The sequence below is a fragment of the Amblyomma americanum genome, chromosome 5, assembly GCF_052857255.1.
Source record: "Amblyomma americanum isolate KBUSLIRL-KWMA chromosome 5, ASM5285725v1, whole genome shotgun sequence".
NCBI lineage: Eukaryota > Metazoa > Arthropoda > Arachnida > Ixodida > Ixodidae > Amblyomma > Amblyomma americanum.
The window spans coordinates 204,524,861-204,542,158 of record NC_135501.1 but is presented as its reverse complement, the minus strand read 5'-3'; the positions used below and the strand labels follow the sequence as shown (position 1 = coordinate 204,542,158).

Here is a 17,298-nt window from a genome sequence, read left to right as displayed (position 1 = left end):
GAGCCGCATCAGCGCTCCTCAGTCACGTGACACTGGGTCCGCGCACCGTAGCAGCTGCGGTTCGTTCCGTCGGGAAGTTCAACCACTCCTACGGGAAGATGCTGCGATAGGGGTCAGCTGTGTTGATGTCCAGCTGTAGAACAGACAGCGAAGCTGCGCAGGTAAGGGAACAGTTCTGTGATGGCCTCCAGGCACTGTCTTTTCGGCTGTCGACCAGTGCGGAACTGGGAAATAATAAGAAGAGCATTGCTTGCTCAAAAAATGCGATGCACAATTAATGCGAAAAAAACATAGTGCTATTTCTCTTTCAACGTGACACTGAGCGAAGATTCAGCTTTTTCGTCCGCATCAAACAGGTACGCAGTCTGTTTCCTAAGAGGAGCAGTGATGAAACTCCCATACAGTTTTATGCAGCCCTTATTACGGCCAATTAGCACCATGGGGCTGCTGACTAGCTTCCACCTGAATACTAAGTCACTGCAATTGAAAACTAGCGATAAAAAAAAATAATAGCAGGGATGCAGCAAAGACAAAAAGAAGAATGGCGCTCCCTAGCGTATACAAGCACGTCTGGAAGCCAACAAAGAGCCAGCTCATAGCATGCGTAGTGGGGCTGGCTGCTCTTTTTTCGTCTCGTGCATCGTTTCTTAGAGCATCCGATACCATGCTGGTGCTTCTAGCTTTCAGAGAATGCTATACGTCTCGGCTACTGATGAAGGTCCGATGCAGCGCTGTACTTGCATGAACTGTCAGCGCTGAAGAATGAGATGACAGGAACAAGCGGGAATAGCAATAGACATCCCTATATTACTCGAAAAAAAAAGTGCACACAAAAGCGAGCTGATTTTTTTATGTACTCTTGCGGTGTTCATTACGAGAAACACAAAGTGATCACCAGATAGCTCTCAACCAAATGAAGTAGTAACCTAAATGTATTATTCAGAATGCACGTAAGATCCACTGCAAAGGAGCGGATTCCATGGAAACCATTAACAAGCAAGGAATGCATAAACATTTGTTGACTTGAAGTAGTAAGGCAGCCTATGGAGGCCATAAAGAAATAAGGAAATTTAATGTATAGCTAGAATGGGAAATGCTTCGACCAATAAAATTGTGGAACGTAGGCGTTAATGCGCTAAGTATTTGAATTTTATATCGGCATAACTTCAGAAATTCTCCAGTGGACTGTGCCTTAAACAGTCCTGGGAAGGAAAAGCCACATTCAAGAACCGCACAGAGTATTTACGCCAAGGCAGCTCGCAGTGAGCAACACTGTATACTTAAACGTTTGGCACCCGAAAGAGATGTATGAGTGTTCCGTCGATAGACAAAGACAGAAAAACTATAAATTATAATCGATTACATAATCGGCTCTAAGCAGTAATTGTTCTCCAACTAAGTGAATGAAAGTCATCCACTCACCGCAGACATGGACATCCCAGCTCTTCAAGAACAGTGATGGGTATTTCTCAGTGCTAAATTAAACGTATATAGTGGTCGTTATTGGATATTTCTAACCCCTGTTCACTTCACATAATAGCTTTCCATACTAAACACATCAAAGTCTTTTTTTTTCACAACCTGCTCTTGACTCTGCAGACGGAACTGCAGAGCTCTGTACACGCCAAATGGGGCAACTCTTGCAACGCACCGTGCCACTGCAAAACATTGATGGTCAAGAATCCATACCAACGTGTCCATCAAGTACGACCGCGCGCACGTCCGTAGTGCTTGTAGCTTAGTTATTTTACGTATATCAACGATTATCGTTTCCACACTTGCCGAAAATCAGATGTGACAATATTTCTTCTTTGTCTCAAAACTAAATACGCAGCATTTTGCGGCCAGTGTCAGTCAACGTGCTCAGGGCGATGAGTTCTCTATTCTGGCGCGTTAACTGCAGTTGCACTTCTTTAAATATAAGTTTTTTTCCTCGCTTTTTAGTTTAGAAACAAAGTTATCATTCTGCACGCGAAGGCCCGTTCAAGTGTTCAAGCATCCAGTATGGAGAAGTAGTAAAAGGTGAATGTTGTGCATTTTTATCTGCTTTAAACACTGCGGACTTCGGGCTACGCAGCTTGCTGTGCAAGTAATACGCATTTCGCGTCTGTACCAGCATGAAATTCAGTGTTATACAGCGTGCTGGTATGTCTTCAATACATGAACATCAGAATGCACAGCGACTCGCATATTGTAGAACGACGCATCGCAAAATTATTCTAACAACTCGATTTACAACATGTACGATTGTGCGTGCGCTTGGAATTAGGGAATTTCGCCGGTGTCCTTTCTGTACGAACTTGAGGCAGCATGCAAAGCTTGGTTGACATGCACGCTAGCATGGATTCTGTATTCTGCAGTCGCTTCGTCCAACCACTCTTAATTGAGACCACACTACACCCTGGACACATCGTGTTGACAGAGACAAAACTGTTAGTAAAATCGCTTCCAGCCGCAACAAGGGAGGTAATCTATGTTCTACTCTCATTTCTTGCACCTGGACCTCATAGAGGGCTCCTAGCTTCAAAGCAAGAATAGATGTACAGTACCAATACCATTTGTCTAGAAAGCTGCTTTCTAATACTGAAATTCGTCGACCCGCCTCGCAGATGCCTCGGCGTAAAACCCTGTTGTGAGCCTGCTCCAAAAATCCAATCCGACAGACATGCGACGCTTATTTTGAAGAGTATATGTCCCACCAGGACAGATCATCGGCCAAATATTGGAATACGTTGGTCAGAACCGGCCCTAAGAAAAAACCAACATTTACCAACATATATCCAATATTGGGCTGATTGCCTGTGCTGCTAGGGCAAACCTTGGCATGACCGGCGTTACGAATGCTACACCCTCCGTGCGATTCCAGACACGTGGCTTTAGGGGGATACCTCGTCTTTTCGTGTGTCCTACTAAAGAATATCAGCTACGAGGAAGGTTGAGCAAGACTTGAAGAGGAGTCCCGTTGTCCGGACGCTCCGGACGACACACTGTCCTCGCGGTCCGCAGACGAGTCCTCGTCACTGACACTAACTGTGACGAGGCGCGGCACCTTGACTTCTCGGACCGAACCTTTCTTCTGCAGTGGCTTCGGAAACAGGTTCATGGCGTCCACCTCTTGCGGCTTGCACAGGAGCGTGATGACGCCGGCGGCCGTCTGAACGGCCAGTGACGTCCACGGCGCCTGGTCCTTCGCTGCCCTGGTTGGCCTTTTGGAAGGTCCCGAAGACGTCCGTCGGAGCTTCGGCATTTCTTCAGCAGCACGAGTCCGGCTGTTTTCGGCCGCTGAGGAGGAACCTTGTTTCGTATCCTGGCTCACGGAGCCGGCCTTTTCCTTGCTTGGCTTTGTGTTTGACCTCGAAGTGTCCTGCTGCGGTTGAGTCAGGTTTGTCGATGATCGAGACGAAGTCATGGACCTTGTCCTGCATGCGATTACATGGAGCACGTCAAAAAGGTTTCATGACCGTTCCGATTTTGCCAGCGTTCGCAAACAGAAGACCGGTTCGGTTTCTGCCGTCGCACGACTGAGTTAGCTGCGTCCTGTCGTTGAAATGTATGCACTTAATTGTAAGAACCACGCAAAACAAAAATCACAAAAATCACAGGAGCACCTAATTCCACTGTGTGTCAGCAATGGGATAGTATCAGCAGCTGTTATTGCCTTTTGCGGAAGTGACTTTACTTTCTTCTAGCCTATAAGCGAATTTTATGGCTGACGAGCCATTTTGGCCTATGGGGCTTCTCATGCGATCGCTTCAAAATGTGGACGCTTGGTTCAGCCATTCTGTGCGCGTCAGGAAAGCAGGCTCAAACCAGCCTCACATTTGTTGGGGCTGAGACGCACCGCTCTTTTTGGTCTTTTACAGTAGCCTTTTTTCCCACGGTTTTCTTCTGCGTGTTTACTGGTATGCTCATTTACGAGGAACATAAACCACCCTGTGAAATAATCGATACTTCTCGTAGTATACCCCTTTGCAAGGAACATATATCATCAGGTGTAGTAATTTGTGCCTCTTTCCCACACCTACCTTGCTGCATGCCTCTAAAGCAGGGCATGTTGTAAGGGCAAGGCAGAGTGTTCATACACTCGTTGCGTTTATATATGGTGATGCATATTTGTTTTGTGCCGTGCGAAGATAATGCCACTACTTTTTCCAAACAAACGCAAGATACCTACATCTAGGCTGTGCAGAACATTTTTTCCCTCACCTGATCAGCAAGTTCTGTGAGGTCGTCGCCTCCTTCTTGCGGGTCGTGGCTCCCGGAGCACTAGTGGCGGCAGCTTGTTGCTGCAGCTGCTGCTGCTGCGCCGCAGCTCGAATGCGATGGAACCGCGTGTAATTCTCGTTGCTAAGATCCGAGATGGGCGGCCGGGCAGCGGGCGGTTCGTACAGCTGGACGGCCATCGTTGGCACCCTGGAATCGGTTCCCGCGACCGTAGGCTTGACGCTGCAAGTGTGAGTCGGCAAGTATTACTCTTCTGTAGAGACGTACAGTTGAAAGTTCTTTCCAACTGAGGGCGGATTTCGTATATATGTCTTAAATGAAAGATAACCGCGAAATCTGTAAAAAGGTCAAGTATCAGGCCAGAAGTCGGACCTCTGGATTCTGAGAGCTGGTATCTGCTGCAGCTGAAGCTGCTGGACCCTGGCCACCGCCGGTGCTATCGGGCGCTCCTTGAAGGGTGAAGCGTTGGGACTCTGACCCTGGACCGTCCTCAGGGACCTGGTCGGCGAAGACTTGGCCGAAGAGGAGGACGACAGGGAAGCGACCGCCTCGTCGCCGGACAGACTGCCGCGATGCATGACGGCCGACTTGCTCCGGTGGAATGTGGTATGCTCGAAGCTCACGCCTCGGACGAGCGACGGGCCGGATTTCTGCCTCGGTGATTGGTTCCCTCGGGACCTGCCGCCGCTGCCCCCGGGTAAGGACCGGGCGCTGGCGCTGCTGGCTGCAGCTTCATCGGGGTTGGCGCCAACGTTGAAGCGGACGATCTGCGCAATCGAAGGCATATAAAAGCTGCATACACACTGTCCATTTCGTTTACAATAATGCGTGAGGCATCGAAAATTGTCGAAAGTCTCATAACAAAACGCGACTTCAAAACTCGGCTTGGTAAAGCTTGCCCTTACTTGCAAACTCCTTGTTTCCACCAACTAGGCCTGCAACAAGGTCTGCTTAGACACGCCTCCTTCTGACTGACCTGCGGCGACGTGTTCTTGGGAAGGTCCTCGGTGCGGAGCACCGCCGACCGTGCCCGGTGGAACTTGCACGTCGCAGACGTTGGTGGCGTTGCCTCCGTCTTCGCAGCGTCCGGCGACCCGCCGTTCGTCAGCTCGGTTTCAGAGGCGCGGCTTCCCTCGGGTTCGGTGGCCGCGTCCCTTGACGAGCCGGGTCCTCCTCGAAGCACTGCACTCCGGGTCCGATGCAGCTGCACAGTCCTGTACGACGATCCCAACCAGGGCGAAGGAAGAGTGGTAAGAGGCCACACTCCCAATAGCTTGCTCTTCAGAACGTAACTCCTCCATGGTAACCCTTTACCACGCCGTGACATTTGATGTAATAATTGCCCTCCGTGTCTCCTAGTGCATGCACCTGATTTTTTTTCCCATGCCTACTTTCCTCTGAGTCAGAAGAAAGGCAAAGACAGGTTTTCCTCAGTTACGAAGCAGCCAATCAAAACGTTAGAGATCACTGCGGCTACCCGCATTGGAGGAATACGAAAGAATTGACGCTTCTTCGACACTCGTCGCCTCTCTTTGCCCCTCTTTGAGTCCATTGACGTTTGCTTCTAATAAATTAACTAATTATTCTATGCCAATCAATCTTTTTGTTTGATTAATCATCACACATAAAGCGCATTTCAATCCATTTTAAACTTTATTTCCACTTCTTTGCCTATTTTCCCACTATTTTGCCGTCGACAGCTGTTTTCCCGCGCACTACCTATATCGACGTCCGCGCTATTTCGGCATTTTATGACATTATTGGCTCTAATTATTTAAATAATCATACTATTGACATCAAATTTTTTGCGCATCATCCTCACATTGTCTTCTATCGATCACGACCATTGCTTTGATGCTACCTCTTCTGAGGACGTCACAATGGCTGAGGACAGGTTTTGGTGACACGCTTTGGTGGCACGACCTCGTCGACATAGCCTAAAAATGCTTTCGCATTAATGAGCTGCACCTGACGACGGTCGACGTCTGTGTCCAAAACACCACTTCTGATCAGACAGTCGAGAAGGTTAGCAAGGAGGCGTACGTGTCGGTAGGCGAGCTTCTCGCCTGGCATGTGCACCGAGGCGAGGAAGTCCTTCTGCTGTCGCCCGTTGAGGATGAGTTGTCGTCCTGAAGCGGAGCGGCGGCGGCGGCGACGACAGCAGCGCCACTAGCCGCCTCTTCCTGGACCACTTCCGGCGGAAACGCGAAAGCGATGTTCCCGGAAGTGGAGACTGCGGCGCTGCCGTTGCCGTCTTCCTCAATGACCACTTCCGGGGGCTGGCCCTCGGACTTTGTGCTGCCGGTCCGAGAAGACCGGCCATTTTCCTTGTGACCTGCGCGTGCGTGTGGCAGGTGCATCAAGTGGGGCTTGCAAACAACTTTTTAAAGAGTTCGTTGACCATTCCTTAAAAAGCGTGCGGCCAGTGGTCCAACTTATTTTCCTTAAACCAGATAAACAGTGTCTCTAGCAGGGTGATCTCGTCTACGAACAACAAATATCCCTTGGAACGTTGCCGGTTAAGTCGTTAATGTGTTGCAAGAAAACAACAGAACAGAGCGCACTGTTTCGTGGCACGCTGCTAATAGGTCGTTGGAAAAGGAGGAAGCTTATTGTTAGCTTGCACAAACTATTACCGACTAAAGAGAAAGTTTTATCTAATTGAAACGTGGAAGTTAAGGCTTAATGGTCGTGCAAGTCTTAATTGCAGGACTTTGTTTGGGGTTTTAGTACGTTAACATCAACCTTAGTGCGAATTCGGTTACGAAAAAGCAATACAGGGAGGCCCTTACAGTGCATGACTATACCTGATATTCGTGTCGCTATTTAGATAATCAAATAGGTAAAAGATAATCCTCTCTTTGGTGTCTGCATTCCCGGTTATTCGTTTGTTACGGGCGAGCCTCAGACAAGTAAATTTACCAGCTTGCCTAATGCATACCTTATTAATGTGAAAGCATTTTTAGGCTATGTGCCGTGTTTCGTGTCCGCAAAACTTAATTACGCCGTTCTGTTAAGGTAAATTTTCAACACTTTGAGTGATTGTGTTTGATGCTGCGTGATGAGACCTTGCTGTGGGAAAAATTTGGTTGATGAGCTATAATCAATTCAATAATTAAACATGAAAATTACACTTAAACGTCACAATAGCCACGGACGTCGACATAACACCTGGACGTCACCCGATGACGTCATGGAACGCGTACTAGCATCGTGGAAAAAATTAAAATAGAAACAAAAAGAATGAAAATTAACAAAAATAAAAATGAAACGAAAATTTCAAAGGTGAAAAATGGAGAGAGAAAGAGGGGAAAGGGAAAGGCTTTCGCATTTCCGCTCTTAAGCAGACGACATGAGTGCAATCCTGTTACGGACAGTGTTTCCTGGAGGACTTGCATGCAAGGCTGCAGAGCATGTATGCTGCACATTTTGACATGCCTACCCTTGAAGTCTATGCAGAGGCCGAAGAGGAACTCGGCGGGCACGAACACGAGCACGAGGCCGGCGCCGGCCAGCGAGAGGCCCAGCCGGTGGTTCACGTACAGGCTGCTCATGCCGGCGAAGAAGAGCACGATGCCCAGCACCATCTTGATGGTGATGGAGTTGCGCAGCACTCGGGAGAAGCCGCCGCCCAGCAGGCGGCTGGGACGGGTCTGCAGCACCAGCATGGCCGGAGCTGCATGGTGGGAAAGAGAGGGGCAGTGAGGTCAGGATAGGTGCACACGCGCTGCAGTCCAGCCGCAATAGGTGCACGCACATGCATGGGCAGCAATTCTCTCGGAAATGGTGAAGACGCGCAGCTAGCGGGTCTCCAGAAATAGGTGCACTTGTCCAGCAGTTCGGCCGCAAAAATGCATCCACGAAGTTTTGCGGACAAAACTCCGTTCTTGAGCAAAACATGTGTTCCGGCTAACCGGTGTGTTAAAAAAAAAGGCTGTGAAGGTCGGCGCTAACTGAATAACACATTCACACAAAAAGAACTAGGGATGAGCTCACAGGCCTCACGGCATACTCTCGCTTCACGCTTTTTATGTGATCTCTACTTCGCAAAACTTAACTGGCTTAATGAAAACTCCAAAAATATGCCAACGCATCTGCTAAAACATGGCGCGTCAGGAAGATGAGACGTGCAGCATATCATCTGCTATTGGACAAAGAGACCTACATACTAAACAGGAAATTATGCTTGCGAAACAGAAAATAGGGCGGCTTGAAAGCATGAAAAATCTTTTATTCCGGAATCACTTAAGAAGTTTTGGCATTGTGAGGAGAACTGCGTTACAAAAAAAGTATAAAACAAAGGGTTGACGATTATTTCCAAGCTTGCATATCCGCAATTTTCACAAATGCTTTTCACGTTGTTCTCAAGTGCAAGGCGTAGATAGACTGTGTGCTTTTAGTAAGGCTATAGTCACATGTTTAAGCTGTCTACCGCCGAAGAAATCAAACTGCGGTAAGCCCTGAAATGGCAAACATATAGAGCGGAAAATCGAAAACCATCTGTCCGTAACTGCGTTATTGACCGGTGGTAAACCATCTCAGTCGATAAAAGCGCCCTGCAGGGGAGTGTGGTTCGGGTCCTCAGGAGTGAGACGATCTGTCAAGATACCGGCTAATGTTTGACACGCAACCATCTCAATTTATCAAGCTCTCCGCTTCAAAGATTGCCAACCACTACTTTTCGTCCTGCCACGTGACTGCGCTGTGGACGAGAAACCACTCAGTCACCCGTAGCGACCGGCGGTTAACGAAACCTATCTACATCCGAGCGTTGGAAGAGTTCTTTATATTGACTGTTCCGTCTAGGATAATTGCTGGGCGGGGCTGGGAAACCAAATTACGTGCGTCTCAAGAAACAAAAGACTGCAACCTTGTCACGAGATTCTATAGAGAAAAAAAAGTAGAAGACTCAATGACGCGTGTCATTTTCGTGTAAGTTTCCTAACTCATGTGACACAGGTCGTTGAACAAGCAAAAAAAGTTCTCAGCATTTCATGGGCTTAAGTCCACCGAGGCACCGAGCAGCACGGTATAAAGTAGCGAGGACTCTCCCCTGCGCCTCTATTGTGAGGTATGCAAATTAACTCCGAGGAACAATACAGTAAAGGGCAGTTCCGATTGCCCTCCCGTGCCCCTCCTACTTTGACAAGCTGAGACAAATCGCATCGCCATCAGGTTCCTCTTTCTTTCCCTCTTTTTGTTTGCAAATTCACCCATTGTTATCTCTCCAGTGTATTCTATAGGCAGGTTGGTCCAACCTTCTTCAAGGAGAATAATTAACGAGCGTAATTTAAAGATCCTTTCGAAGTTTGGCCACTGTTCCTTCGGAGAGTTTCGCGGCAGTGTAAAAACTCGTTGGCTGAAAACTGCACAGCGGTGATTAATGGCGGGCGCGATAAAAGCGAGTCATTCCGGTCAGTCTCTTTTTCGTGTCACTTGAGTGGCCGGACTCGGAGGTAACGAAGCGGCGGCATATCTTTACTCTGAAAAGAAGCCATTAGCCAAAGGAAGAAATCTCCGAGAAAGCCCCGATTCTTTCGTACGTGCTCCCGGACATGTCTAGGCGACGAAGCTTCTTGCAGCTGCAAATAAGTATAATAAATAAACAGAGGGAGGATTTATGAGCAACTTTCTAAGGTTTAATCGCTTTCCTTCTCTCTCTCTCTGCATGACGAAGGTCCGATTGGGTGGAGGGAGGGTGGTCCCGATACAGAAGGCACTTCCTGGTTCTCTTAGCGATGAACCACCCGTACGTCATAGCTTGACCTAAATTAAGATCCAAAAGAAGCGAGATATTCGTGTGCACTCCCCCCACATGAGGAAGGAACACCATGAAATTATGGAATACCTAAAAGCCTCTCGCTGCTCAAAAAAGACATGTCAAGAACAACACGCACGATGCAAACAGCTCACGTCGAACAATGTTTTGTGGTGGATATGACATCCCAAATACATTTTAACCAACTTCTTTCGCCATTCGAGAAAGTAAAATTCTCAAATTTCTGGATGATTCGCGGTACAACCAAATTTTTACGAAATATTTCGAGTTGTGAAACCAAGGGAGAATTGGGTTTTGCCCGTAACGAAGAGGCCCTGCATGTGAGGCGGGAGGCAACCCTTACACCGATGGTCTATAGACAGTCTATAGGCTTCTTATAGACTCTATTGTCTTCCTTTAGATATTTCTCTTTGTCGACCCATAGTCTATAGACTGTCTATAGAAAAAATATCTACTAAAACTGTATGGCCATAAATCTATAGATTGTCTATAGACTGTCTATATGATTTGTATTGCATATAGACTGTTCTCTAGAGTGTCTATAGATAGGCAATAGACTTTATGGACAGAAGTCTATGGACGGTCTATAGACTGTCTAAAAATTTTTTTATAGGAAGTTTTCCTCCTTTTTTCCTCCCTCCGGAAGAAGCATGTCTTGAAGCCATATCGCCCAACTTGCTCATTCTGTTTTTCCCTCCCTATTGCCTTCCCGTTTTTTTTTTGTTTCCCTCTTTTCCCGCTTGGCCGCCGTCTGCCTACAACCCGGACGTCGGCGCTTCGCGCAGTTGTTCTTGCCGTTCCCTTCGTTCGATCTAAGTGGCTGAGACAGAAGAGCTGTCGTTACTACATCAAGAGGAAAAGGAAAGACAAAACGAAGAGTTAGAAAAGAGTGGAGAGAGGGAGAGACACTGGGGCTCTGTGACATCTTTACGACCGTCTTCCGCCGGCCCCTTTCCTGGCGTAGGCGCTGTGTTCCCACGCGATCGTTCCCTGTGATTAGGTGCAGCAGTGCCGGATGCGCAAGCCTCATCTTTACTACATCCAATCGCTTCAATGAGATCCAAACATCTCTGCGTTAACCGCTCAGTATATGAGTTCGCGAAGTGCGTGGGTATGCCAGGGAGAGTTATCAAAGAAGGGCCAAGAGCTGCCATAGTTTAAAGCCTCCCGAGAGTTATGGTTGTCTTGTGTTCTATGAATGATACCTGCTAGTCGGATACAAATCAAGAACGAGGCGGCTTTTCCCTGTCAAAGGACCCCCTTCCAACCAATGGCGTCGGCCGATTCTCATCACCCTGCTAGCGTGACATTTAACGGAGCGGCAGATGGATGTCCCCTCCCTCTATGGACAGGGATAGCCTCCTCTTTACATTGTCACGCCGCTCCCTGCATTTTCATACTAACAGATTTATGGCAATCAACCGACGCCATTAGCTGGAAGGGAGGTCCTTTGACGTGATAAAGGTGCCTGGTTCTTGAGTTGTATCCGACTATAGTCGCGCGAATTTTCTACCTCGTTGTCTGTTCAGTGGTATGTGGGTGGTTAAGATGCAGGCGGAATCAGTCTTATATTAATCATTTGGGCAACTGCTCCACCTCTGTCTTTGAGGTAATAATGCTTACAGAAACTTGGCTTCATTCAGAGTGTGATAATATCACTGATGACAGGTACAATACATTTTGTCTGAATCGAACTCGGAAAGGTGGTGGCGGTCTGTTGTTGCACGTAAAAAAATGTATCGAGTGTGATGTGCTTGATCAGTTTTCTATTGTTTCCGATGATGTAGAGTGCCTTGCTGCAATAAGTCAAAGGTATCTTATAGTTGTCATGTATCGTCCTCCTAATGGAGTAGTTGACTCTTTTCTTCGTCACCTTGAAGACATCCTAAACTATGCAAGCAATAACAACCTCAACTTGTTTTTGGGTGGTGATTTCAATATTGATCTGATGACTAAATCCAACACTCAGCAGTGCTTACAAACCTTACTCCTATCACACTCCTGCCACAATGTGATCAAAGACGCTACACGTATAACAACAACGTCGTGTACCTTATTGGATGTCTTTGTCACAAACATCCCTGAACACGAAGTTTTTGGTGGCGTTATCACGTCCGGCATAAGTGACCACTTGCCTATTTTCTTACTCGCTAAAAATGCGCTAAGGAAACATGCGGACGGAGCCAATGTAATTAAAGCATTTCAAGAAATTAATGAAAAAACTTTGAACACATTTCGCACAAACCTTTCTGCGGTAAACTGGGAACCAGTGTATAGCTCCTCGAGCGCCGATGGTGCTTATGAACTTTTTTTGAGATTGTTTATTGATGCATACTCAAGTTCATTTCCAATGAAAACATGCAAAAAAAGAAGAAAAATTCGAAAACCTTGGATCAATAACGATTGTTTGAAATTAATAAGAAAAAAAGAAAAGCTATTTACTAGGTTCTTAAACACTCGCAATCTGAAAGACTGGGAAATTTTTAAAAGGCATAGAAACAAAACTAATGCTAAGCTGCAAAAGGCAAAACAGGTTTATTTATGTAACTACTTTGAAGTTGGTAGTGCCCCAAAAGCTGAACATATGTGGAAAAAAATTAATGTGCTGCTAAATAGAGTTCCCGTAAAGGAAAATATTAATGAAATCATATTAAACAATAAAGTCATTAAGGGAGCGATGCTAGCAGAGGAATTTAATACCTTTTTTCTAAACTTGGTCACCAGCACACATTCCTCGGAGGCAATAAATGGAATGATTAGAAACCCACAAAGTTTTTACATTGACCCTACAAGCGAGACTGAGGTCTGTGCTGTGTACCATTCATTGAAAAACAGCTTTGCTTGTGATATTGATAATATCCAGATCAAACCAGTAAAATATGCACTAGACCTCATTTTGTCGCCGCTCACATACTTGTACAATATTTGCCTCTCAACAGGCACTTTCCCCAGGAAGATGCAAATCGCTAAGGTAGTCCCTATATTTAAAAAAGGGGACAAAAATAATCTGACAAACTATCGGCCAATTTCCATCCTGCCAGTCTTCTCAAAAGGTCTAGAAAAACTCATCCACATACGAATTACCAAGTTTGCCACTAAACATAATTTAATTAATCCCAATCAGTTTGGCTTTAGAAAAGGAATGTCCACAGAATATGCTCTTTTGGCTCAAAAAGAAATAATTTTGAAAGCAATCGAAGAAAAATATGTAATTGCAGGTGTATATATAGACTTTTCGAAGGCATTCGATAGCATAAACCATGTTACTTTGTTAAAAAAAACTGGAAGTATATGGAATACGTGGAATACCTCTCGACCTCTTAAAGTCTTACCTCGAAAACAGAATGCAGTGCGTTTCCATACAGGAAATTCTATCCTCTTGCCAGCCAATAAAAGCAGGTGTCCCCCAAGGCAGCATACTTGGTCCCCTATTATTTAACTTGTACACAAATGATATTACGTGCATTAGTAGCAACGCAGAATACGTAACATATGCAGACGACACGACAATATTTTTTCGCAGTCGTTCCTATCATTCTCTTCAATCCGAAATAAACAGCACTCTGGAAAAACTGACCACCTGGAGCGAAATAAACTCTTTACAGATTAATGCTAATAAAACAAAGGCCATTATTTTCACTACCAGACAAGCAGCCAGCGCTCCAGAGATGACGTTCACTTTAGGCGACGCAGATGTAGAAATCGTAGATTCTGTAAAATGTCTTGGTGTCCACTTTCACAAAAATATGTCCTGGGACACGCACATTGACCACGTTACCACACAGATAGCAAAAGCTGCTGGGGTCATAACTAAATATAAATCGTTCTTACCGACGGCCGTTAAATTACACATTTACAATTCACTTTTCCTTTCACATATTAACTACTGTCTCTTAGTGTGGGGTAAAACAACACTTGGTAATTTAAATCGCATACATGTCCTACAGAAAAGAGCGATCCGCAGCATAGCAAATGTTCATTATCGTGAACATACATCCGAACTTTTCACTAAATTTGACATTCTTTCCATCCATCATATGTACTCATTCTACCTTGCAAAGCGATATAAGCATGACTCGCTTGAAATTCTCCGTACACTTGCTAACTTGACCCCTCAAACACGACACTACAATACACGCACTAATCTAATTTGGAAAATTCCTTACTCACGCTTAAGACTATCTGAACAAATGCTCCGTCATGCCCTACCGACCCTATTAAACCACCTTCATTGTCAAGGAATTAACATAAGCACCATTACCAACAATATGCTTAAGTCCTTTGTAACGCGACAGTGAGCGTGTATGAAATTGTTGTTGTATTTTAGAAATTCTCTTGTAGAATTGGTGTGCTACCGTGGCTGCATTCCTTGTACATACTGACCTTTATTTGTGGCTCTAAAATGAGTATATTATTTTTGTATTGCATATTACACATACTGACTTTTAAACTTTCTAATGTATAAAGATGTACGTTTCTTAATGTTCCACTGTATATGCCTCATAAATAGGGGGCCCGAAGCTCGTCAAGTGGAAACTTCCACTTTTTCTTCGAGCCCTCCTCGTCCTCCGCTAATCTTTTTGTGAGGAAGAAATAAAATTATTGATTGATTGATTGATTGATTGATTGATTGATTGATTGATTGAAAGCGGCAGCACAGCCTTGATCAAAAGTCCTCAGGCCACATGGCTTGCTCTTCAACTGTGTAGTAGTGCAGACCATGAGATGGAAATCTATTTAACGTGAAGAGAAACTTGTCCTCACCTTTGAATACCTATTTGCTTTTTAGAGTTTTGTGACTGCTCCGCTATGCGGCGCGAAAAAAAGACCATGTCATGAGAACATTTGACCAAGGGTGTACGTTTTAGTCAAACCGAAACTATAGCTAGTAGTCACGGAAGTGACATCGAAATGTTCGTCAAAACTGTTTTTGAGCTTTTCATAAAAGTCGCTGTTAGATTTACACGTGCCGTTTTAAACCACCGAAGCGTAGAATAGACTGCTCCTGAAGATTTTCATAAAAATCACTACAGTAAGGTCATCATCATCATCAGCCTGACTACAGCCACTGCAGGGCAAAGGCCTCTCTCATATCTCTCCACTCTCCAATTAACCCTGTCCTTTGCCAGCTGCATCCACCCTTTGCCTGAAAACTTCTTAATCTCATCCGCCCATCTAACCTTCTGCCGCCCCCTGCTACGCTTGCCTTCTCTTGGAATCCACTCCGTTACCCTTAAGGACCAGCGGTTATCTTGCCTTCGCATCACATGCCCTGCCCAAGCCCATTTCTTTATCTTGATTTCGACCAGGTTGTTATTAACCCGCGTTTGTTCCCTCACCCACTCTGCCGGCTTCCAGTCTCTCAACTTTAGGTTGCAGCAACGCAACAGTAAGGTACAACTTAAGAAAAAAACAGCAGTTAGAAATAGCGGGCCATGGTCCGAGGCGTCCTGTATTATTATGCTGACCAATCGCAACATCAACAGGTTAATACAGCGCGAAGGAATAAGGCCACGAATAAGAACACACAACACAAGACTGGCGCTGTGTTATAGGTACTTTTTCGTGTCCTCTTTCCTTCTCGCTGGATTATTCCGTTCATATCAATGTACTAACTAGCCCAAACCAAAATCCTTTTTTAATCTCAAGAGACAACGAAATCAGTTTTATATGTTTGCCTATATCAAACAAGCCAGGGGTACCAAACTTCTTGAGCTTATAATTTCGTCTGGCGGTTAGCTTTTTGTTCAAGTAACAAGAGAAGCTTCAACAGAAGACTAATTCTCGTCCCGGAGGACTTCTGTGTGGCGGTTACTGCAGGCTAGTTGTATCCGACTATAGAAGCACCCGATAGCACACCATGCTGACCGGGTCTGAAAACAGTCATGAGAGGAAGCGGAAATTTTCTTAAGCAAAGCTAATTCAAAAAGCTTGCACGTAGCACAGAAGGTGTATACTGGACGGTAGAACATTCCAAGTGTTGCCTAATATAAGAACAGACAAAACACGCAGTTATAAACATATAGAGAATATTTATTTGCAGTCGGAAATGAATTCTTCAAACATTTATTAAATATCAAATTTGGAATTTAAACAAAGCAGAACAAAAATACTGCATGGTTAGTCTATGGCATCAGGAATACGAACAGCGCCAAAAAACAACGATGTTTTCATAATGGTAATTTATCGTATTTTCGTAATACGCCCCTGAATGCTTCGCGCCCACAATGTGCTGGGGGCTGCAAGCGGGGATTTTCCGTCGCCCACGTCGGAGATTCGAACTCCTGAGCTCAGCTCCCGACTGGGCGGGCGCCTCGCGCGTTGGACCCCGCTGCACGCAACTGCGGCAGCGACGGAAGTTATGGTCTCTCTTCTCCCTCTGTCTCCGATTGGGTCGTTGCACGGCGCGGCACCAGCGAAGCGTCGTCGACACATCCGCCCACGCGCACAAAGCTGTCTCGGTCTCAGAGCAGTGCAGAGGAGTTCGGCGCGCCATCTCTAGTACAGATTGCGTGTCGCGACCGGCTGACCACACAGCAAGTGATCGAATCTGCGGCGTGGGTGGCGGCAGTAAATGAGCGATATAAAAAATATATATCCAGAACAGAGTCTTGCAGGGATCACGCGGCAATGTGAAGCATTTTCCGTCATCGTACCGCGAGAAACTCTTGCCACTGATAGAAACACTTCCGTATACAGCAAAGTTACAATGGCGTTTTTTTTTATGATCTTATAGTTTCCTCTTCGCAGACAACCATGATTCAGGAAAAACCCTGAAATTTGTTTAATATTCATGGTAGCGAGCCCGAGCCAGCATCCGGAGACAACTGTAGCGGCATATCATGGGTACAGGCGCCCCCCGACCTGGCAACCGGTTTGTTCAGGGGGTGTAGTGCTGGGAGAGGCCCCTATGCCCTACGGGGACGTACCCTGTTCGGAACAGCCACCTGTAAAGGTGGTCGATGTATGTTACTGTGCCGTCTTGTAGTTGTCTCTGTGCCGTCTAACTGCTATATGTTAACCCTCCCCCATGGCGGCATAGGTGATGCCCAGGCCATCAATGGCGGGCATCTACCTGCCATTGATTGATTGATTGATTGATTGATTGATTGATTGATTGATTGATTGAATGATTGATTGATTGTGGAGAAAAAAATGTGGTTAGTATTTGCCCGTGGCAGTGAATGAGACTGTGGTCGGGAGCTTTGTATTTTAGTCACTACACACAAACCTTTTGTACCCAAAGGATTTGCTGCGTACAATGCAACAACTACGCATAGCATTGAGGACAGAGA

The 17,298-nt window shown here is 45.9% G+C and overlaps 1 protein-coding gene across 1 annotated transcript in view; it reads right to left on the bottom strand.

Moving 5' to 3' along the window:
* Nucleotides 1-786: 786 nt before the first annotated feature.
* LOC144133491 (uncharacterized) overlaps nt 787-17,298 on the bottom strand; it is a 38,984-nt gene continuing 22,472 nt past the window's right edge. Inside the window, exons 2-7 of the mRNA XM_077666626.1 lie at nt 7,667-7,900; nt 6,268-6,559; nt 5,201-5,438; nt 4,597-4,991; nt 4,207-4,446; nt 787-3,419 (exon numbers count right to left, since the gene is read on the bottom strand). Coding sequence (XP_077522752.1) covers nt 2,924-3,419; nt 4,207-4,446; nt 4,597-4,991; nt 5,201-5,438; nt 6,268-6,559; nt 7,667-7,900 — 1,895 coding nt within the window. The 3' untranslated portion in view covers nt 787-2,923. The remainder of the gene's footprint in view (nt 3,420-4,206; nt 4,447-4,596; nt 4,992-5,200; nt 5,439-6,267; nt 6,560-7,666; nt 7,901-17,298) is intronic.